Here is a 25,659-nt window from a genome sequence, read left to right as displayed (position 1 = left end):
TCACCACTACTTGTGGTCTTATATTAAGAAGGCCTATTTTTCAGACCTACATGATGAGGCATATATGTACTTAGGTGTTAAAACATACCCTATTAACCATGCATATACGATGGGAATCGCCCAATACGAAGCGTATAGGCCCGTTTTCTCGGATATAGCCAGCCTATACAAGTTGATGAGTCGTATGTATGGCTTGTTTGAATCTCTATATGACTTATATAGGTGCATTTTGTATGGGTGTCTTTATATCTTGTATAGAATTATATGACTCTTATAAGCAGTGACGGACCCATAAAATGCTTCATGAGTGGTGATAGAATGGGTTAACACTAGTTTTAATAGAAAGCTGAGATTTTTACATACAAATTTCATTAAAAATAAGAAGGTAGGCGGCTACCCTCTTTTGCTAAAGGGTAGGTCTACTCCAGCCTATAAGAGACGTATATTTTATGGGAAAATTCCTAAAATAAGTATTTATGAAAACAAATTTCAAGCTTTTGGTATCATTTGTAAAAATTTTCAGAAATACGTATTATAAACTAGTCGTGACGAATAGTTTGTAGAACCAATTAAAACTTGTCGCATTTCCTTAAACTAACCGTAATGAGCACGTTCACTAATCATTTTCTCGTCACGACAAAATAAGTTTCATGCTTCGTAATCGACGCTCACGAGTAATTAATAAGTCTTTTAGTCCCGACGACTAGTTTACCCAGTTTACATTTCCTACATGAATAGTTTATTAGTAGTTAACTCATCGCGACTAGTTTAACCTTATAATCTACTCGTCGCAATTAAAGGACTTATGAATAACTCGTGGGCGTTGATTACGAGGCATGACACTTATTTAGTCGTGACGAGTAAATGATTAGTTAACGTGCTCGTTACGGTTAGTTTAAGGACATGCGGCAAGTTCTAATTGGATTCTACAAACTACTCGTCACGACTAGTTTATAATACATATTTCTGGAAATTTTTGTAAATAATACCTAAAACTAGAAATTTGTTTTCGTAAATGCTTATTTTAAAAAATTTCCCATATTTTATTTGTCAGGGTCTTAACACACCATGTCATCTATACGACCATAAAACTAGTATATGGTGTCTGACTATTACGTGTCTAAATTTATTTATTTATTTATTATTTTTTTATTCATAGAAAAATAAGTCTAGATATAAATGCATGCAAACATATACATCCACATGAGGAGAGAGAAATAAGGTGGTGATATGTGCAATCATGAAGTGTGTCAGGGTTGCTCTATTGTCATAATGATGATGATGGGATTGAACTTTGGCTTTTGCTTCAGCTTTTGCATGGATGACAGAGAGAAATTTGAGAGAGAATGTACACACACATTACATGGGTATGAAATGGTAAAACTTGAAAGTGGTGAATGGCTTATACATGACAGTAATTGTTGGGTCTAGAAGAAATATGCTTTATGGAGATGGACTTTGTGCATTGGTGGTTGTATGATGTTTGGGAATTGTAAATATTTGATCTGGAAGATGAGTGATATTTTAACGGTGGTTGAGTTAAGTTAACTAGATCATGGGTTAAGACCTTCCATTTGGCTTGAGTGTAGTCACTGTCCCCTTTCTCCCCAAATAGAAACAATAGAAAAAATAAAGAGTGGAGTTAATTTGACAATGATTCATATACAATGTATTCCCAAATATTAACTTTTTTACATGAGGTTAGAAACTTTTTGAGATTCACCTTTCACTCAAAAGGTAGTAGGTTTGGTTCACATAGTTAAGAGTATAGTGTTGAAATCGTCTTAGAAGTTTGGTTATATTTACGAATTTCGTTTAAGGATATTTTTCTTTTTTACAATTAGACACTCGATGTTTCCCAATCATTGCCAATTTCGTCCAAATTGTTAACTCGGTCTAAATTCAACGTTAACTCAGGGGTCTTACTGTCCTTTTATATGTTTGTTTACATTATTATTATTATTAGGCAAATTGGAAATAAATAATCTCAACTTTTATGTATTGGCCGATAATAATCCCAACTTTAAAAATCAGTACCAACGGTCCCAACTTTCAACTATTTTTGTCTCAATGGTCCTCTGTTAAAAAACACTTAATGCCGTTACGTTTTTTCCTGAGTTTCAAACCGATGTTTTAGGGCTTTTGATCAAAAGAACGATATGATTCGACTGATGTAAAACTTATCTCGAAACGATAATTCAGATGACTTGATTTTTGTTAATTGGAAATTCAAACACCCGAATTGAAACATTGTTTCGTCGCTTGGATCACCGTTTCAAGATAAGTTTTACATCGATCGACTCGTATCGTTCTTTGGACGAAATTCACAAATGTGACCAAATGTCACACCCCGACCAATGAAGGCCGAAACATCGAGGCACGACATGATTGCTCATTGCACAATGACACTATAAAGTTACAATATTTAAACAACTCATTTAAATCCATATCATCATAAATAACACAACAATTGTTCATACAAAATGCCAAATAGATAGATAAACAAATAACTTGTTCTTTTATTTTCTAATATCCTAAAGCCAAGATAATAAGTTTCTTCAAGTAATCCAATCAAGCTAACATCAAACTTGTAACATTGCATAAAATAGATTTTGTCAACACGAAGGTTGGTGAGCAATTTTCATAGTTTTGGACAATAAGTATATAGTGTGAAATCCACAACTAGTATATGAAAACAATAAATAATAGCAACAATTTAGATAATAAAACCGTCAATAAGAATACATTGACGAACCGTCAATAAGAATACATTAACGACAATAATGAAATCGTCAATAAGAATACATTGACGACACCTTTGTATATGGGGATACCATATATACTCGGAATTAACGTATGATCATACTTTGATGAGGCTACCCGCCTTAGTATTCAAGAGGCTACCCGCCTTATCATTCAAGAATTTGCACATAATCATGTAAAGCATATAACACCAAATCGAGCATTTATTTAAGTAAACATATACAATACGTGTTGTGGTTTAAGACTCTAGTATAAATCATTTGAATTTGAATAAGTATGCAATATCACCCCCAAAATGAAAGATGGAAAACGGAGGATGAAAAAGTACTCACATTAACAAGTAACTTGAAAGATAGTGTCGTGAATAATCGGAGAGATTGGTTTAACGAGCAAGACCTATATTAAACGGGTCTTGTGTTAGTAGGTAGTCTTGGAAGGGTTTAAAATAAAACACATGACAAATAAAGTAAATAAATAAAGTTTAGGATTTAAAATGTAAATATTTGAGAAATTAAAGAAACGAGTTTTGTAAAATAAGTTTACTCGAAACCGGGTCTCGGTATTCTATTCATTAGTTATTTTCTTTTTTTTTACTCAATCTATGTTAAGTAATAATGTGGGTTAAAATGCGATATTGCAAAACCCTTGGTTATAAGAATACCAAAACGAGGTTTAAACGAGTGTTCGGGTTTGTCGGTTCGAGACTTGATAATTGACCAAGCTCACAGTTAACTTACCAAAATAATAAATGTTATGAGATAACTCAATAAAATCAAAATAGACTTAACCAAGTATGTAGTTCTATTGTGAAGAACCTTAACGTTCGTTAAGCGAGTATACGACCTTATCGGTTCGAACTTGTTATAAGATCAAGTTGGTTACCGACATGCCAAGTATGAGTTTTGGTGGCTAAAAACACACTTGTGTGTCTTAAGCGAGTGAACTTGGTTTAGTTCGGTTTTTAGTTCGGTCCTTGACTCGGAATAAGACCGAGGATGGTTACCACATACCCAATTACCATGGAACTTGTAAAATAACTTATAAATAATAATACTCAAGTTTTACATTCAAAAAGTTAACAATAAAGCTTTTAAACAAAAGTTCGGTTTTTGATTTGGTCCTTGACTCGGAATAAGACCGAGGATGGTTACCACATACCCAATTACCATAGAACTTGTAAAATAACTTATAAATAATAATACTCAAGTTTTACATTCAAAAAGTTAACAATAATGCTTTTAAACAAAAGTTCGGTTTTTGGTTCGGTTCTCAACTCGGGATGAAACCGAGGCAAGTCACCACATACCCAATACCATGGAACTTAACCCTAAATTAAACGGGTCTTGTGTTAGTATGTAGTCTTGGAAGGGTTTAAAATAAAACACATGACAAATAAAGTAAATAAATAAAGTTTAAGATTTAAAATGTAAATATTTGAGAAATTAAAGAAACGAGTTTTGTAAAATAAGTTTACTCGAAACCGGGTCTCGGTATTCTATTCATTAGTTATTTTCTTTTTTTTTACTCAACCTATGTTAAGTAATAATGTGGGTTAAAATGCGATATTGCAAAACCCTTGGTTATAAGAATACCAAAATGAGGTTTAAACGAGTGTTCGGGTTTGTCGGTTCGAGACTTGATAATTGACCAAGCTCACAGTTAACTTTCCAAAATAATAAATGTTATGAGATAACTCAATAAAATCAAAATAGACTTAACCATGTATGTAGTTCTATTGTGAAGAACCTTAACGTTCGTTAAGCGAGTATACGACCTTATCGGTTCGAACTTGTTATAAGATCAAGTTGGTTACCGACATGCCAAGTATGTTTAGAAATTAACTAAAATTGATTTAAAATATAATCTTGAAGAAAAATATGAGTTTTGGTGGCTAAAAACACACTTGTGTCTCTTAAGCGAGTGAACTCGGTTTAGTTCGGTTTTTGGTTCGGTCCTTGACTCGGAATAAGATCGAGGATGGTTACCACATACCCAATTATCATGGAACTTGTAAAATAACTTATAAATAATAATACTCAAGTTTTACATTCAAAAAGTTAACAATAAAGTTTTTAAACAAAAGTTCGGTTTTTGGTTCGGTCCTTGACTCAGAATAAGACCGAGGATGGTTACCACATACCCAATTACCATGGAACTTGTAAAATAACTTATAAATAATAATACTCAAGTTTTACATTCAAAAAGTTAACAATAATGCTTTTAAACAAAAGTTCGGTTTTTGGTACGGTTCTCCACTCTGGATGAAACCGAGGCTAGTCACCATATACCCAATACCATGGAACTTGACAAATATGAACAATAAACTAAAATATGTAGAAGTTAAGCAAGTATAACAAGTTATATGGTTAGATTTGTTAAATATATAAACAAGGACTACAAAGTCCTCCATGTAACCTTGCCTTACTAGCCCGACATTTCAATCGACCGAGACCGGAGAAATGAAAGACCGAAGGTAAACAAGGAGTGTATATTATATATGTGTTGTAACATCAAGCTTTAAGTATTGAGAAGTTAGTTAAAATGAAAGATTAGCTTATGAAGAACAACCTTAGAATTCAAGAATTTGAGAGAGAAATGAAGAAATGAGCAAGCACAAATGAAGAAGATGGGTGTGTATATATAGGGTATGTTGAATGGGTCTTTCATAAAGGGTGTTTCATGAAAATGGGTTGGTTATAGACCCAAGAAAGCACAACCTACAAATGGGTCATTCAAGTCTCCATTTTGGTAGTTTTAGTCCCTAAAGTTCGTTTTGAGCGTTTTCGGGGAATTTTAAGAACCGAAAAGGGTTTTTTTTTTATCCAACAACTATAAAACAAATATTTAACATACAATTCATCATTTTGATAATATCGAAAGGTTCCGGATACAAAACGGGTCGGGTTTACATTAAGAATACAAGTATAAAATAACCCGAAATTGACAAATGTCACAGTATCCCCTACTTTAGGAAATTTCGTCCCGAAATTAAGATGATGTAAATAAATATGGATATTTATCCTTCATCGAGTCTTCTCGTTCCCATGTAAACTCCGCGCCACACCGTGATTCCCATCGAACTTTAACTAACTTAATGCGACTTCGCTTGGTTTTCTTTTCATTGCGGTCCATGATTTCAACGGGTCGTTCAACTATAATCATTGATTCATTGACTTGTACTTCGTCAAGAGGTATATGGACACTACCTTCAGCTAAGCACTTCTTGAGATTTGAAACATGAAAGGTCGGTTGAACACCGGTAAGTTCTTCCGGTAGTTCGAGTCGGTAGGCTACTTTTCCGACTCGCTCAAGAATCTTGAATGGGCCTACGAAACGGGGAGCTAGTTTTCCTTTCTTTCCAAAACGAACAACTCCTTTCCAAGGGGATACCTTGAGAAGGACGAGATCGTCGACATTGAATTCGATCGGTTTTCGCCGTTTGTTGGCGTAGCTCTTTTGTCGACTTCTAGCGGCAAGTAGGTTCTTTCGAATTTGGTCGATACATTTGGTGGCTTCTTGGACCATTTTGGGTCCGGTAATTTGAGCTTCACCTATTTCGTTCCAACTAATCGGGGAACGACATTTGCGACCGTAGAGAGCTTCTAAAGGAGGCATACCGATACTAGAATGGAAACTGTTATTGTAAGAGAATTCAATGTAAGGAATGTGAGAATCCCAATTCCCCCCGAAATCGAGTACACACGCTCGAAGCATGTCCTCAAGTGTTTGAATCGTACGTTCGGATTGTCCATCCGTTTGAGGATGATAAGCGGTGCTAAGATCAAGACGAGTTCCCAAGGTTTCTTGAAGTGATCACCAAAAATAAGACGTGAATCGAGCATTGCGATCGGAGATGATAGTCAAAGGTAAACCGTGGCGACACACGATTTCGCGAACGTAGATTTGGGCAAGTTGCTCAACGGAGTATTTTTCTCGAATTAGAATAAAGTGAGCGGACTTGGTTAATCGGTCAATAATCACCCAAATGCTATCGTTGCCTTTTTGTGTAGTGGGTAGTTTCATTATAAAGTCCATAGCAATGTCTTCCCATTTCCATATGGGGATTGGTGGTTGCTCGAGTAACCCAAAGGGTTTTTGATGTTCGGCTTTGACTTTAGAGCAAGTAAGACATTTCGAAACGTACGTTGCTACGTCTTTCTTCATACCCGACCACCAAAAGGTAGAACGAAGATCGAAATACATTTTATCCGCACTGGGATGAACAGAATATCGTGACTTGTGAGCTTTATCGAGTATGCAAGTACGAAGGTCATCGCGATCGGGAACCCATAAACGATTGAGATAATACAATAAGCCATCGGGTTTTGTTTCGAGTTGAAGCTCGGCTCCACATGACATTTCGTCGTACATGTTGCCTTCGTCAACGGAGGTACGTTGGGCTTGATAGATTTTGGCTTGGAGATCGGTTTGAATGGTGACGCTAAGAAGCAAGACGGATTTGACATTAACCTTTCGACTAAGGGCATCGGCCACGACATTCGCTTTACCGGGATGGTAGCGAATTTCACAATCGTAGTCACTAAGTAACTCAGCCCATCTTCGTTGTCTCATGTTGAGATCTTTTTGGTCAAAAATGTGTTGAAGGCTTTTGTGATCGGTAAAAACCACACATTTCATTTCGTAAAGGTAATGTCTCCAAATTTTGAGTGCGAAAACGACGACACCAAGTTCAAGATCGTGAGTCGTGTAGTTCTTCTCGTTGACCTTGAGTTGCCTTGAAACATACGCGATAACTTGACCTCGTTGCATGAGAACGCAACCGAGACCTTGATGAGAAGCATCGCAAAATACTACAAAGTCGTCGTTTCCATCGGGAAGGGTTAGAACGGGAGCATTGCAAAGCATGTGTTTAAGAGTATTAAATGCTTCTTCTTATTTGGATCCCCATTCATAAGGCTGTCCTTTGTGAGTTAGGGAAGTGAGGGTAAAGAGATCTTGGAAAAATTTTGGATGAAACGCCGCTCCGGCCAAACCGAGGAAAGATCGAATTTCCGTGGGTGTAGTCGGAGTCTTCCAATCTTTGACGGCTTTGATTTTTGCGGGATCAACATGAATACCCTTGTCGTTGATGATGTGTCCCAAAAATTGAACTTCCTCTAGCCAAAATTCACATTTTGAGAATTTGGCGTAAAGTCGTTCTTTTCTTAAGACTTCGAGAATGGAACGCAAGTGATGCTCATGCTCGGCTTTGGATTTAGAGAAGATGAGAATGTCATCAATAAAGACAATAACGAATTTATCTAGAAACGGTTTGCAAACGCGGTTCATGAGATCCATAAATACCGTGGGTGCATTGGTTAACCCGAAGGGCATGACCAAAAATTCAAAATGTCCATATCGAGTACGGAATGCGGTTTTTGGAATGTCTTCTTCGCGAACACGCAACTGATGATATCCCGATCGAAGATCGATTTTGGAGAAACACGTTGCGCCTTGGAGTTGATCGAAGAGGTCGTCGATTCGTGGCAAAGGATAACGATTTTTGATAGTAAGTTTATTGAGTTCACGATAATCGATGCACATTCGAAATGAGCCATCTTTCTTTTTCACGAAGAGGACGGGTGCGCCCCAAGGAGAGAAGCTTGGACGAATAAATCCTTTGTCGGAAAGTTCTTCGAGTTGGTTTGATAACTCTTGCATTTCCGATGGGGCTAAACGGTAAGGAGCCTTGGCCACGGGCACAAGATCGATTCGAAATTCAACCGGACGAATGGGTGGAAGACCGGTAACATCATCTGGAAAGACGTCGAGGAAATCACAAACAATGGAGATATCTTGGATTTTTCTTTCCTTGTGGTCTTTTACCACCGCTTGGGCTAGGAACGGAACATACTTTTGGTGTAAGTATTTTTGCGATTGAGAACACGACATGATATTGAGCCCTTTAGGAAACATTTTGCCGTAGACCTTGAGAGTTTTACCGATGACAAGAGGAATCCGAATGAATTTTTCATAACAAACGACTTCGGCACGGTGCAATGATAACCAATCCATGCCAACTATGACATCGAAACTTCCCATTTGCATCGGAATGAGATCGATGGAGAATTTACGCTTACAAAGAGTGAGAGAACAATTACGAAGGACCGAGTTTATGGTGATAGAATTTCCATTGGCGACTTCGACAGAAAAGGGTCGAGAAATTTTAGTGCGAGGTACGGCAAGAGTAGATTCAAACTTTAATGAAATAAAACTTCTATCGGCACCCGTATCAAATAATATAGAAGCCAAATGTTCGTTCACTAAAAACATACCGTTCACAACATCGTTTGCCACTTGAGCTTGATTAGCATTCATCATAAAAGCTCGTCCTTGGTTATCGGGATTTCCTTGAGGTGCATGAGGTGGTGGAGGAGGAGGTGCTTGGATGGCTTGCATGGGTTGGATGAGTGGTGCATTGAGTTGGGGAATTTAAGTTGGTAGGTTTGGACTTGGTAGGCTTGGGTTTGATAGTAGGGTATGGTTACGGTTTGGGCTTGGTTTGCAAAAGTGAGTCGTGGGCAATTGTTGCCGAAATGATTTGGGTCACCACAGTTAAAGCAAGCTCGGGGTTGTTGAGGAGGGTTTTGCGCGTAAGGTGCAAAGCGGTTTTGGGTGTTTTGTGGAGTGGTTCTTGGTTTGTTGGGTTGAGTACGTTGTGTGGAACAACATGTGTTATTTAGATGGCCAAAACGGTTACAAATGGTGCAATGGCGACAAGGTAAGTGAGATGGGTGATGAAGTTGACAATTGTTGCATAGTGGAAAAGTACCGGTATAGGGTTTTCGATTGTGTGGGGGAGCTTGGGGTTGTTGTTGCGGTTGCGGTTGGGTAACGGCATAGTTTCGGTGGTTTTGTTTGGGTTTCTTTTTGTTGTTGTGGCGGGAAGAGTTTGAGTAGTTGATAGCTTGAGGTGGTGGGTCAACTTTGGCTTGAGGTGCGGGTTCGGTTTTGCTTTTATCACTTTTCTTCTTGATGGTTAGGGTACCCGCCTTAACATGGTTCTCCGATAGCGCACCGGCTAGAGTAATTGCATCCTCAAGGTTCTCGGGTTTGCTACTCATGACTGAGTCCCTAATTAGCATGGGTAAACCCCCGATGTATTTGTCGATTTTACGTTCGAGCGGGGTAACCAAATGAGGTACAATGGTGCTCAATTCATGAAAACGGAGCGAGTAAGTGGCATTATCACCACTTTCTTGTTTCAATTCCCAAAATTCGGCTTCAAGCTTTTGGAGCTCATGTTTGGGACAAAACTTCTTCATCATGAGTTCCTTAAGTTCGGTCCATGGAAGCGCCTTGGCAATTTCCGCCCCTTGGAGATGCATAACACTACCCCACCACGTAAGAGCAGTTTCTTCAAACATGCTCGAAGCGAAATTAGTTTTCTTCGCTTCGGGGCACTCGATTTGTCGGAACACACTTTCCATCTTTTCAAACCATTGCAACAAGGTAGTCGCACAGTTCGTACCAAGGAATTTGGTTGGGTTAGCACCGGTAATTTGTTTATACAAGTAGGGAGCGGGTGTGGGTTCAACGGGTGCTACAACGGGTGGAGGTTGGTTTGCTTGCAAGTGAGTTAGGAGTTTGGGAATCATAGCGGCGACTTGTTCGGCTATTAAAGCGGCTATCTTGCGTCTGGAGTCCTTGCAGTAGTGGCGTCGTAGCGGAGGCATTCTAAAAATTATAAAGAGTTGTAGTGAGTTTGAGGGCATTGAGTTTAAAATAGAAGATGTATGTAACCATTTTTTTTACGTGAATCATAGTGTCATAAGGATGAGAATGTTAGTAGAAATAAAGTTTATACATAAACCAAATGATAAAAATGTATATATAAGTATATGTTTCAAAGTTTCGAGAATTTAAAATTTGGACGTTTTGAAGTGTTGAAATTTGTATATAGTCGGAAAAATCGTACATGAACCACCATGATTTGATATTTCGAAAAAAAAAACAACAAAATTTCTTGTAAACATATATATAGTTGAGAAAATCGTACATGAACCACCATGATTTGATATCCCCGCAATAAACACTTATGTAAAAGTAATATATATGGAGTCGAACATGTGCACGTATCACCGTGTCTTTCATGTTGTTGACTCAAATCATGATAATAACATACAATAAAACGGAGATACAACGAGATGTTAAAAACACTTGTCCACGTATCACCGTGGCTTTTATGTTTTCAACACCAAAAATAAGGAGGCGACCGGAACGCTCGCATACGACAACTTAAAGTGTCGGCTCATATAACTCGAGTTGCTTGACCTAGAAACCAACACTAAACCCAATCATTCCATGTAAGTAAATCACCTTCGATTCTTGGAATCTTTTTGTCAAATGATCGAATCAAGTGTTTCGTTCCCTACGGTCGTCACAAAAAAAATTATAGAACCTAGCTTGAAGGAGATTGTAAACAACGAGATCCAAGTTAAGCTTGTGATCCATAAAACACAATATAAAAACTAATGTTTTGTTTTAAGGTAAAAATACCTTAGAATACTATTGAAAGTGTGTGTATGTGTACATTTATGATGAGATAGAATTTTAAACAAGTTTATAAATAATTAATAAATGCAATAAACAATCAAGTATGAGGACACGTATAGGGACCCTAGAGCATAAACTATACTAGGCTGTTACGTCTAACCACCTATCCTATAGTCGATGGCTCTGATACCAATCTGTCACACCCCGACCAATGAAGGCGGAAACGTCGAGGCACGACATGATTGCTCATTGCACAATGACACTATAAAGTTACAATATTTAAACAACTCATTTAAATCCATATCATCATAAATAACACAACAATTGTTCATACAAAATGCCAAATAGATAGATAAACAAATAACTTGTTCTTTTATTTTCTAATATCCTAAAGCCAAGATAATAAGTTTCTTCAAGTAATCCAATCAAGCTAACATCAAACTTGTAACATTGCATAAAATAGATTTTGTCAACACGAAGGTTGGTGAGCAATTTTCATAGTTTTGGACAATAAGTATATAGTATGAAATCCACAACTAGTATATGAAAACAATAAATAATAGCAACAATTTAGATAATAAAACCGTCAATAAGAATACATTGACGAACCGTCAATAAGAATACATTAACGACAATAATGAAATCGTCAATAAGAATACATTGACGACACCTTTGTATATGGGGATACCATATATACTCGGAATTAACGTATGATCATACTTTGATGAGGCTACCCGCCTTAGTATTCAAGAGGCTACCCGCCTTAGCATTCAAGAATTTGCACATAATCATGTAAAGCATATAACACCAAATCGAGCATTTATTTAAGTAAACATATACAATACGTGTTGTGGTTTAAGACTCAAGTATAAATCATTTGAATTTGAATAAGTATGCAATGCCACTCCCAAAACGAAAGATGGAAAACGGGGGATGAAAAAGTACTCACATTAACAAGTAACTTAAAAGATAGTGTCGTGAATAATCAGAGAGATTGGTTTAACGAGCAAGACCTAAATTAAACGGGTCTTGTGTTAGTATGTAGTCTTGGAAGGGTTTAAAATAAAACACATGACAAATAAAGTAAATAAATAAAGTTTAAGATTTAAAATGTAAATATTTGAGAAATTAAAGAAACGAGTTTTGTAAAATAAGTTTACTCGAAACCGGGTCTCGGTATTCTATTCATTAGTTATTTTCTTTTTTTTTACTCAACCTATGTTAAGTAATAATGTGGGTTAAAATGCGATATTGCAAAGCCCTTGGTTATAAGAATACCAAAACGAGGTTTAAACGAGTGTTCGGGTTTGTCGGTTCGAGACTTGATAATTGACCAAGCTCACAGTTAACTTTCCAAAATAATAAATGTTATGAGATAACTCAATAAAATCAAAATAGACTTAACCATGTATGTAGTTCTATTGTGAAGAACCTTAACGTTCGTTAAGCGAGTATACGACCTTATCGGTTCGAACTTGTTATAAGATCAAGTTGGTTACCGACATGCCAAGTATGTTTAGAAATTAACTAAAATTGATTTAAAATATAATCTTGAAGAAAAATATGAGTTTTGGTGGCTAAAAACACACTTGTGTCTCTTAAGCGAGTGAACTCGGTTTAGTTCGGTTTTTGGTTCGGTCCTTGACTCGGAATAAGACCGAGGATGGTTACCACATACCCAATTATCATGGAACTTGTAAAATAACTTATAAATAATAATACTCAAGTTTTACATTCAAAAAGTTAACAATAAAGTTTTTAAACAAAAGTTCGGTTTTTGGTTCGGTCCTTGACTCAGAATAAGACCGAGGATGGTTACCACATACCCAATTACCATGGAACTTGTAAAATAACTTATAAATAATAATACTCAAGTTTTACATTCAAAAAGTTAACAATAATGTTTTTAAACAAAAGTTCGGTTTTTGGTTCGGTTCTCCACTCTGGATGAAACCGAGGCTAGTCACCATATACCCAATACCATGGAACTTGACAAATATGAACAATAAACTAAAATATTTAGAAGTTAAGCAAGTATAACAAGTTATATGGTTAGATTTGTTAAATATATAAACAAGGACTACAAAGTCCTCCATGTAACCTTGCCTTACTAGCCCGACATTTCAACCGGCCGAGACCGGAGAAATGAAAGACCGAAGGTAAACAAGGAGTGAGTATTATATATATGTTGTAACATCAAGCTTTAAGTATTGAGAAGTTAGTTAAAATGAAAGATTAACTTATGAAGAACAACCTTAGAATTCAAGAATTTGAGAGAGAAATGAAGAAATGAGCAAGCACAAATGAAGAAGATGGGTGTGTGTATATAGGGTAAGTTGAATGGGTCTTTCATAAAAGGTGTTTCATGAAAATGGGTTGGTTATAGACCCAAGAAAGCACACACTACAAATGGGTCTTTCAAGTCTCCATTTTGGTAGTTTAGTCCCTGGAGTTCGTTTTGAGCGTTTTCGGGGAATTTTAAGAATCGAAAAGGGTTTTTTTTATCCAACAACTATAAAACAAATATTTAACATACAATTCATCATTTTGATAATATCGAAAGGTTCCGGATACAAAACGGGTCAGGTTTACATTAAGAATACAAGTATAAAATAACCCGAAATTGACAAATGTCACACCAAACCTCGTCGACGATTTTTGCACTTTACTAATATAATAAAGAAAGAGTAAAAAGACATGTCTACTTTTGACTTAATGATTAAATTTAACGGGGTTAGTGATTTGGATGTAATTGGCAAGAATTGCAAAACGTGGATGGTTCATATGCCAAAAAATAAACTTTTTGGACTACATTCACATTATTTGACAAACCACAAGGACGAGAATGACACTTTATTCTATAGTTAATATTCATTAATATTGGAGCGTTAGAGACCGATATAGAGGGTTAAAGACCGGGGTCTCTATACAAGTGTCTAATGGTCAAGTCATTATCTTTATATCTTAACATATATCTTAGTGCTTATATTATTTTGATTTGGATAAAATTAAAAGCGAATGATCCTTAGCTCAAGTAGTTGAGGTGAGACACCTAAAGATTACGATTTAAAAGAGGAGGTCTCTGAATCTTTACACGATAAGAAGCCTTTGAGATTAGTAAAATTGAAAATTTTAGGATATAAAGTGTGTAAATCAAATCAATGATTAAAAAAATGGTTGTGGCGTAGCTTGTTGTACGCTTACCTACCATTTATTATAAATCGTTTGAATGTTTTGTTTTTTTTTTAATTAAAATCAATGATATACAAATCCAATAAATAATTAAGTAATGATAGCATACAAAATTGGGGCGTGACTTTTTCATGACACTAACAAAATTATCTACTTTAGTTTATAAATCATAAGTGTAAAGATGGTGTTACGTAACTATGAGTAAACCAAGCATCATACTTTTTCACACTGAGAAGTACGGTTATTCTTTCTTTTTTTTTTTGAACGATAAATTTTATAAAAAGAGTTAGCTGGGAAATAAACAAGCAAAAAACCCTAATATATAACCAACGAAACAACAAGACAGACTAAAACTAAAATTAACCCCTAAGAACTAATAAAGAAGAGGTTTTTAGTGTCAATCGGTTTTTTTATTTAAGTGTTAAAAGTCATTTTTATTTGGATTGCTCATTGTGTGTTCTTTGTACATGGTTTGCTAGTCCATGGCTTGCTATGGTAATAATATACATCCACTCCCTCCGTTAAAATAGACGTTACCGTGTGTATTAGGTGTTACCCATTGCCACCTCACTTACAACCGACGCTAAACACACTTACATGAGGATGGGGATGGGCGCTAAAGGGGGAAGGTGACATTGCATTGACGGCGTTGGTTGTTTTTTTTTTTTTGTGTTGGGGAGGGGGGTATAATCGGTGGGGACGTAACTTTTTTCAACCAACCACACTTACCCATACATAATTTTTTGATTAAAAATGGATTTAAATAACTTGATTAAATCATTATACACGTTTGATGGTTTAGCTAGTAAACTTCCCATGCCTACATGGAAGTGACGTGACAAGACTTTATTTAGCTAGCCCTCTCTACGAGAGGTAAGCAAACAAACCGATTAAACGAACCGAAACTGAACCGGTTTGAAATTGATTATATAGAAACCGGTTTGGAACCGATTGAAACCGTAGATTCGGAACCGGTTTGTAATTTTCTCCACCAAAACCAGTTCCAAACCGGTCAAAAACCGATCAAAACCCGAAACCGAAACCGATCGTAACATTGTAAGAAACCGGTTTCAACCCGAACCGAAACCGATCATAAACCGGTTTTGACTTTTGTTGACCAAACCGAACCGGTTTTAACCCAAACCGGTTTTAAGTTTTAAACTGATTTGTGCACCTCTACTCTCTACTATACACGGTCTTATGGAATATAACATGGATAATACTATACCAAATAGAAAATGATGATCATGATTGAAATTTTGACATAGTTTGGTTAAAATTTAGATCCATTGGCAACGCCCAAAACACTGCACCACAGGAATCAAATGGGTCGTTATTGGTGGGACGTTACACTTGTTTCCCATTATCGTTATTATGTTAATGTCCATTATCAAGAAATCAAGTAGAGTCCACCTCCATTGCACCAATCAAACTTTTTCTTTCTTTCAAAGTTAATGATAGTTAAGAAAAGGTGAGATAGTTAAGGTATCTATCGCCTATGTGGTAGGGATGAGCAATATAACTGTAATTCGTTAAAACCGTTAATCAAACCATAGCGAACTTATTTTAATCGATTAACGTAATCGGTGGGCCGTTTTATTGAATTTTCTAAAATAGCCAATTGCAGGTCAGTTTGGTTAAAGATAATTCCAACTCGCAATAACCGAACTAACCCATTCATCTAACCGACAATATATTTGGGATTAACCTCCACCAAACATATAGTCAGATGATATTATTTTGATAGTTTTGGTTCAACCTTTGTCATCAAATTAACTTGAATTTTCTTGTTGGATTATCTAATTACGTTTTGTTTCAATATTTGGTATTAATATTATAGATTTTGTAGTTTGTTGGATTATGCCATTCCTTTTTTATTACTTGGTATCAAACTTTTAGACCCAAATACATAGTTTCGGTTACAATCAACCGATTCGCTATACCCTTCAAAATCGATTAACCAAAACTGTCATAACGGATCGGTCATAACTATAGTTATCCATTAACCGGCATATTAGTTATAATTAAGGGTTTCAAACAAAACCGTTTCAAACCAACCCATTCATGACTCTACTGCATGATAGACTAGTAGTGATGTGACACTTTAACCAAAACACTATCACTTAGCTTTTTTTGAACAACAAACTTTATTCAAACAACCAGGACGCTAGGAAATTATCATCATCATCGTACTCAGTATATCGCACCAATAGCAAAGCTATGGTAGGGTCTGATGAGGGTAAGATGTAGGCAGCCTTACCTCTACCCCATAGGGATAGAGAGGCTGCTTCCGGTGAGACCCCCGGCTCGATAGTAGTTTTGCATCAAGCTTTGGACATAAGGCACATAGCACTCAATCATCGGGACACCGGCTGATCGGTGCATGTACCCTTATCTTTCAGCTATCAACGCCACTACATGATGCCTGATTAACCTTCCGTCACTGTTAACGTTATTTTCATGAGATTAGTAAAATAACGTCAAAATTAGTGCAATTTCACTTTTACCCACCCGAGGGTTCACACATATATACATCATATGTGCGCACCGCAGGCAGGGCTACGCTAGGAAATTATGAACTTACAAAAACGCATTACTTAGGATAATATATGGCACGTAGGAAGGTGGGCCATGTGTCACGTGCAAAAGAGGTGGCAACGTGGGATGCACGTGGACCTGGTTAACGCTCGTGCGCGTCACAATGCATCCATATTTAAGACACACCTTCATGTACAATCATTGGATGCTCTCTTTTTTTCAAATGTTCATGCCCTTTCATCCCACGCGCCTTCTCTCTCACTCTTTATTCATTCGACTTTTGTTAGAATTAAAATATATGAAATGAAATTAATACTATTATAAGAGTATTTTCATCCAGTTGTTTCTCCATATCTCTATAATTATATTAAAAACACTACATTTTTCTCTTATGTTTAATTAAATAATATATTTTTTTGGGTACTTTTTTGTTCTTTAATCATTACAGTTTTCTCTCTTCACCCTATAATTTACAAAAAATCATTAACATTTTTCCAAATTTACAAAAAATCACTACCTTTTCTCCCTCCACCTTATAATTTACACTCACAAACACTTAAAACCCCACCCTATAATCTACAAACTCCCCTCACAAAAATTTAGGGAACCGGATGAAAATGCTCTAACTCATAACAGTTAGGAAACTCTAATAAAACTTTAGTTACTTTATATTTTATATTTATACTATAGGGTATGTTTGGTTGAGAGCTTTTAAAAGCTTCTAACTTTTTAATAAAAAATTCATACTTAATTAAAAACTTTTTTTGGTTGAATAAGCTTGTAGCTTTTAGGGTAGTAGATTATTGATCCATATGTTAATTCATAATTAAAAAAAAATCCAACCAACTGTTCAAGGCCGCCAAGCCGCTCGCGCCCCTTCTCACCCGGTTTCATGCATGTGTGTGGTGGTTTCACGGTCACCATTTTGCCAGAGTGGCCATTTGACGCCCCTCCCATGGTGCCATAATGCGTACTCTATATGTCTATTCGTTGTGGGCTGGAACACTCCCCCTAGCCCTCTCGAATGAACGGTTGCGATTGGTTGTAACACACGACATCCCTCCTCTCCCTTGTTAACCCACTCACAATCACACCCCTTGGCGGCCCCTCCTTGAAGCCCACAACTTTGGTATTTGGCCCCCAAAAGATGCTGATGTGGTGGCGGGTGTTAACTCACCATATGTATAAGCTAATATAGATTTTCTTGTTATGCTGTTCCTTTTGTATTTTCGGGCTTATTGCGACTTGTAAGGTGCCAATGATCTATAACTCAAGTGGTTGAAATGAGACTCTCAAAGACTTTGATTTGTAAAAGAGAGTTCTTGGATTCAAGTTCCACCTGTATTAAATAGAGGTTTCAAGTTAGATCAGAATATCACGTATGATGAATTTTCTTCTAAGGATAAAAAAGAAATGATAAAGTAAATCAATAACCCCTCAATAATACAAAAGGCCGTTAAAAAAAGTTGGTTGAGGGTGGTATTTCAAATAGCAAATCTTCAAAAAATCTCTGGTGTTATTAGTGGAATCACGTGAGGTTTGAGTTGATGCACGGAAATCATGAGAATGCTCACGTGCAACGAGGTTTCATCCGTGCTAATCACGTGTATGAAGAGATCATAATAATTCGCATGGAACACATCAATGCTGGCCCGGAACTCAGGGGTGGCAGGGTGGTCGACGCAGTGGCGAAACTTGGACTAAGAAACCGGAGGGGCCGGACTCAAAATATATACAAAATTTCACAAACGAAAGGGGCTGTGCTCAAATTTTCGGCCGTAAACGGCTAAATTTACACTACGAATAAAAAATTTCGGTCGAAAACAGCTAAATTTACACTACGAATAAAAATTTTCGGCCAAAAATGGCTAAATTTTACACCACGTATAAAAAAATTTGGCCGAAAAAGAATAAGTTTTACACTACGTATAAAAAATTTCGGCCGAAAACAGCTAAATTTACATTACGTATAAAAAATTTTGGACGAAATCGGGTAAATTTACACTACTACGTAAAAAAACAGGGGGGCCAGGGGAGGACTATCCTCCGCCATTGGGTCGACGGCCACAGGCCCGGCATCCCGCTAGGCCCGAATTTTTTTTTAAATTATACGTATTTTTATTAAAACAATATGTATATTTAGTGTTTAAACACAATTACATAACTACTAGCTTGGTCTAGTGGCAAATGACTATTACTCACAACCAAGAGGCTGTGGATTCTAGCCTCACTTGAGACATGTTTAATTCTTTTTTATACAAAAGCTTTTTACACAACTCTAATTATAACCAAGTAAGCCCATATAAAAATTAAACTGTTTAAACCCAACAAAATACTTCTTTTACTTAAACTTCAAAAAAATTTCGTATTCGGCTCAAAAGTTCTTTTTCTTGAAGCCGGCCCTGCATCAATATCCTCATATTCAATCTTCTCTAATCATTGGTTTCAAGTTTTCAACATCGGTTGCTTCTCCATCATCATAATATTATTTCTTTATTGTGAAATTACATTCCTACCCATCCACACTCATTTCAACCAACGTTGCAAAAGTCGATAGCCGTACCCTAAGTGGCTGACTGAGGAATTAGGTATACTCGGAGTACTCAGAAATAGTAAACATAAAGGAAATTAATTTTTGGATATTATATATGTCAAATATCACACGTATACTAATGTTTATAATAAAATAAGTGAATATCAATATAAATAAGAGAAATACATTTTTAAATATTAAGTTATTCTAAAATTTGCCAATCATTAACTTAAAAAACATGATCTTCTTTTTTTTTAATATTATAGAAATATGAATTATACTTTATTTTTAAATCAAAATCGACCCCAAGTTGACCGATTACATGCGATTCTGACTGAGGTTTACCACCTTTGATCGATTCTTATTAACTAGGTGGAGTTAAAGAAACTCTTCTCGACGCATACATTGTAGCGAGTACTCAGCCTTGTAGACTTGCTTTTCACAATATTGATTTCAACCCACGTCTTCCCATTCTTCTTTTTCTCTCTCTTTTTTTTTCTAACTTCAATATTAATTCAAACATACAAACTTGTATTTGTATAAAGTGACCAGGCGCCTAAGAGCACCTCCAATGGGCTCTCCATCCCAAGGTCCGGACCTATGTGAAATCAAATGGATAAACCCAACAATCCTTATCATTGTGGAGTTGAAGTTTGCTGACGAGCTTTGTGAGGGAGAGCGAGAAGGTAGGAAATAGGAGAGAAAAGAGGGTGGTGATCTGGCGGTCCGGTTACGTTTGGCGAAGGAGATGCTGTAACACGAAACCGGGAATTATTACTTTTTGGTTCAAGTCTAATTTACTTGTTAAACCTGTTTAACTCTTGATATCATTTTGTTTAATTTGGTTTATTCTTATGTTTTGTGTAAACACAAGCAGTATTTTGGGCTTAGGAAGGATGCAGCTATTTGGGCTTGTTTAGTTTGGGTTTTAGTGAAGTTGTGGGCTAAACCCGAAGCGTGTTGAGAGTTGATCATGATCTCTTTATATCTTTCACACACAAAGCGTCTATTCGTTCGGTTTGTCTTGGGCACTTACCATATGAACTTATCCTTTGCCTTAGCCCTTAGGCATGTTAACGGATAACGTACACTAACCCTTCACGAGTGTGAACGACTTGGACTCGTTTGACCAACTAACTCGTTCATTTTGTTATCTTTTAATAATCTTAACCGTGTGAAACTAACAAATTAACACAAATCTTGCAAACTTATACAATTTAGCAACCCATCCTATTAACCTACAGCTATGTCATAGAGAGATTTACATAATGTGGATACTGATGACTTACCAACGGTTCAATTGGCATGATTAAGTATAGGCTATGAAGAAGATCACAGAGCTTCCTCTTCCGGGGCTTTATGGAAAGTAACGACTTCACGTTCTACTGTAGGATTCGCATGATACTGCCCATAGAATGCATATACACCAATCGCAGCAATGCTCAAAACAATAAATCTCACCCATGCTTCGTAGTGAAGCTGCAGATGCATATTAATATTAGTTCAATGGTGCACAGAAATTAGTTTATCTTAGTTGTAAGGCATCTGAAAGCAAACCTGAGCGAATAAAAATATGTTAACGAATATGCAAAGAGCGGGCACCATTGGAACCCATGGACAAGAGAAACCAGATGGAACCATTTGTTCCTACAAGAACATAATAAAAATTGTGCCCGTTTATTGTTTTTAGTTTCAGCATAAATTCATGCAAAGAATAGTTTTATTTTACCTGCCGAAGCCGAAGAGCTGTGGTAGCAAGGATTGCAATAACAATTGGTATGATTAAGAATATATATGCAAAAGGTGAAACAATGATACGGAAAAGGATTCCAGCACCAAAACCACAACAAGCAATCACTGTAATGCATATAATGCCTTCCCCCCTACGTGGCATAGAAGTGGATGAGATTTGACTTCCGATACTGTCCTTCCAACGAAGAGTTATTACACACGCTGCCACTACAGAATACCCTGCCTGCACCAACCAAAATGTTAAAACCTTTTTTTTTTTGCATATATAAAAGAAAATGAAACTTCTTTAAGTAAGTTTTGCGGTTTACCAGTGAACCAACTGAGAGAACATGTGAGAGCAAGTGCACATTTAACAGCCCCGCCAAAACACATGCAATAAATCCAACCCATAACTGTGACTGAATTGGAGTGTGACGTATTGGATGAACCCGGGCAAATATTGTGGGTAGCAAGCCGTCCCTTCCAAGCCCGAGATATAATCGAGACTGCTCATCAGAAACTCAGTTATGGAAATGACCTTTTCATCTTTAACAGGTCAAACAGGTAAAGAAAAAGGAAACACATCAAATGGGTCGAAAGTTCTCCAAAGTGTTATTTTTTTTACATAAAACCTCATCACTCATTTTATTCCAAAATTAGATTATTACTAAAACAATATAATTTCTTGATCATATTTTGAAAATAGCATCTCTTAAGTCATAATCATATTTGACATTCGAATTTCAAAAGGTGGATTTTTAGATAGACAGTGTTCCGGTTCAAGTGGTCAACCCAAACGCGTCTGACCGGCCAATTTTGCCACCTCAACATTTGGTGTGCTTACCTGAACGTAAAGACCAACCAACAGGGTAGTAGTTAGCCCAGCAACTGCCCCAACACTTATTAAAACCGATACAAAACGTAAGCCCCTGGATTTGAAAGCATCAGCCAAGGGAGCATCTTCTCCAAGGAATTTGAAAGGTACCATCCCAGTAATAACTAAGCAAACGCCAATGTATAGTGCTATACAAATAAGCAGACTTCCAATGATGCCTATTGGTAAATCCCGCTAACATATTCCATGTACAAACAAAAAGTAACAATAAGTGTATAATACAATGAATTCAGGTATAAAGATAGAAGCACAAAGCAAGAAAGTATCTATAAACAACCTGTGGCCGCTTAGATTCTTCAGCTGAATTAGCAACTGCATCAAATCCAACATAAGCAAAAAAAGCTACAGTTGCCCCTGTTAACATGGATTTAATACCATTTGGAGCAAATGGCGACCAGTTTGAATCATCAACCTCAAAAGCACCAACAATAATCACCACAAGAACAATAACTATCTGTCATTAGCCACAAAAGAGCATGAGATGTTAAAACTTAAAACTGAACGAAAGTGAAACCGTGAAATAAAATTCTCATAAAAATCACCTTGGTTGTGGTCATAATAGTATTCACTACTGAAGATTCTCCAACACCACGACACAGGATTAAAGTCAGGAGTACAAGAAGAACCAGAGCCAATAGATTAATAGATATAAACCCTAACATCTCTTTTCTGCCATGTCCAACCCAATCCGGAATACTGTCCTTGAGGAAAGGAATGAGTTCTAGTATATTGATTATATAGCTCGCTAAGCTTCGTGCGATGCTAGCTGCACCAATATGATAATCAAGCATCATTTGTGTAAACACAAGAAAAGCGGTGAGCTCATTGAAAGCAGTGTATGCATACAAGTATGCTCCTCCAACAACTGCAGGAAAACGAGAAGCTAGCTCTGCATAACAAAGAGCATTCAGGACACATGATGCTCCTGCAAGCGCGAAGCTTATTGTAACTCCTGTAGTAATAACAGTAACAATATATGTGTTAGTGATACTTCCTGAGCAAGCCTGTAAACAAACCGAACTTAGGCATGTTCATTTTCATGTTCGTTCATTTAACTTTAACTGAGCACGAACACAAACATATAATCAAACAATTTTTTTGTTCACGTCCGTTCATTAGGAAAATGGGCATATTCGTGTTCATTCATGTTTGTTCATTTTAAATCCTAAAGAATAGTTCACGAACACAAATGAACATAAACAAACTTAAATGAAATAATTGAACATTTATAAACGTACATAAATGAACATAATTGACCAAAATAAACGAACACAAGCAAGCATAAGTTACCAAGTTAGCATTAATGAACACAAACGAACAAGTCTCATACATCCCAAAACACATCCCTTTTATGTTTATTTGTGTAAATGTATCCACCTATGTATTTATTAAAATTTAAACAAACGTAAATTAAACGAACATAAACAAACGAACATAAATGATCACAAACGAACGAACATACACGAACGTTCGCGAACATAAATGAATGAGCAAAACGTGTGTTAATGTTCGTCCGTTTAATTAAACGAACAGAAGATTCCTTTCATGTTCGTTGTTTCTTAAATAAACGAACACAAACGAATTTCTAGTCGAATAGTTCATGAACAGTTTGCTTAACGTTCAGTTCGTTTACAGGCCCTAGCTATAATCTATATCTATAATCAAACAAATCTTTTTGTCCATGCTCGTTCATTAAGAAACTAGACGTGTTCCTGTTCATCCATTTAAAACCTAAACAAACACAAAACAAACAAACTCAAATAAAATAATTGGACAAACATAAACAAACAAAAATGAACATAATTGACCAAAATAAACGAACATAAGTTAGCGTTAATGAACACAAACAACACGGCTAAGCATCAGAATTCATCCAAGAACACATCCCTTTTATGCATGTATCCACTTATGTATTTGCAAAACTTAAATGAACAAACGAACGAACAAAAACAAACAATCACAAACGAACAAACATAAACGAGCGTAAAGAAATGAACATAAACAATCATAAATGAATGAACATAAATAATCATAAACGGACGTTCACGAACATACATATATGAATGAACAAAACATGCGTTCGTGTTCGTTACTTAGATTATCAAATTACTGGACATAAACGAACAGTTCAAAAACAGTTAATGAACATTCGGAAGACTCTAGATCTAAATGAAACCGTTTAACCTAATTCACTACTCAGTAGTAGTAACTAATAAACAAACTAACACTCAAAAAGCATTATTCTATCAAAATTAAACATATATACAATAACACATTCGGTTTAAATTGTGAATAATAATAATAATACTCACCAGGACCAGCATCACGAGCAACGGTGCCAGTAACGACGAAGATACCAGCTCCAATTGACGCGTCAACGCCGAGTAGAATCAGTTCAAACGGTCCGAGACGGCGGACTAGACTCTCGCCGGAGTTTACACGAACGACGTCGGACGAACAGCTCAGTGGTTTAGCTCTCAGAGCTGAAGTCCAAAACTGAGTCAAAATTGACGGACGAGAAGAAGAGTCTCTCATCGTTAAATATTTGTTCACCGGAAACTCGTCGGAATTGTCGCCGGAAAGAGGTTCGCCGGTAACTAATTACTGTGGGTGAATCGGAAGCGAAGAAATGGACCTTTGAGTTTTTAGTTTGGTGAAGTTTAGTCCCTGCTGTATGATTAGTTTTTTCGGTTTTACCGTGTAAGCTTAAAAATTTTGGTTCAACCTAATGAATTCGGGTCTAAATTATTTTGTTAAATGATTATTATAACTCTGAACTAAAATATTCGAGTAATCGAGTAACATATTTATTAAATTCTTATAAATTACTTAAAATTAAAGATAAATATATATAAATTCGGTTCGGTTTGTTTTTAAGTTTTTATTACATACAAAATTAAAAACCGAACCGTAAGTATGCTTTTTTTTAATACAAAAAATAAAACCAAACCGTCGATTTTTGTTTCATTTTGAGAACAATTTTTTCAATTTCTTACACATCCTTAGTTTAACGGATTTAAAGAAAAAACAGCTAGACAAACCAAATTGTTACAGGTTTGGCTTTACAATTTGAAACTAAGAAGATGATAAATCTAAAATGCTAAAGTATTAGAAATGTTGTAAATCAAAAACAAAACAAAGTTTATCAATTTGATAAGTTAGATCATGAATCTATGGATTTGCTTGATTCAATCCTTATTGTCTCTTCAATGTACAAACAAGTTTGATACCTTTTTTGCTTGAAACTTCTGAAGTTTTTAAAGTAGAAATACTTATATTGTTATCACGCTCGCAACTTTATGTTCCATCGAATTATTACCTATCTGGTTTGAACATGTATAAATTGGTCGACTAGAATGTTTAAACAACCACCTTGTGTGCGCGTATATATATTAACACCACCCCCACCCCAAATGCCCGGAACACTGCCCCCTTTCCTTGGGGAGTTTTGGGCTTCAAAAAGTCCTCGACGTTTTGTACACAATGTCTGAAGGAGAAGAGGGTGGGGCCA

The 25,659-nt window shown here is 36.3% G+C and overlaps 1 protein-coding gene across 1 annotated transcript; it reads right to left on the bottom strand.

Moving 5' to 3' along the window:
- Positions 1-20,693: 20,693 nt before the first annotated feature.
- LOC143539421 (cationic amino acid transporter 9, chloroplastic-like) lies at positions 20,694-24,736 on the bottom strand. The gene is made up of 8 exons (XM_077032746.1): positions 24,461-24,736; positions 22,691-23,100; positions 22,426-22,602; positions 22,098-22,322; positions 21,583-21,759; positions 21,252-21,497; positions 21,080-21,169; positions 20,694-21,001 (listed from the first exon to the last, which is right to left on the bottom strand). The coding sequence occupies exons 1-8, from the start codon at positions 24,681-24,683 to the stop codon at positions 20,855-20,857; spliced, it is 1,695 nt and encodes a 564-aa protein (XP_076888861.1). The 5' UTR covers positions 24,684-24,736; the 3' UTR covers positions 20,694-20,854.
- Positions 24,737-25,659: the final 923 nt, after the last annotated feature.

This window comes from Bidens hawaiensis, unplaced genomic scaffold (assembly GCF_021521415.1).
Source record: "Bidens hawaiensis isolate Kalapana, Puna unplaced genomic scaffold, B.hawaiensis_p1.1 tig00011894_1, whole genome shotgun sequence".
In the NCBI taxonomy this organism is placed as follows: Eukaryota; Viridiplantae; Streptophyta; class Magnoliopsida; order Asterales; family Asteraceae; genus Bidens; species Bidens hawaiensis.
The sequence above is the reverse complement of the archived record's forward strand: the minus strand, read 5'-3'. Positions and strand labels throughout refer to the sequence as shown.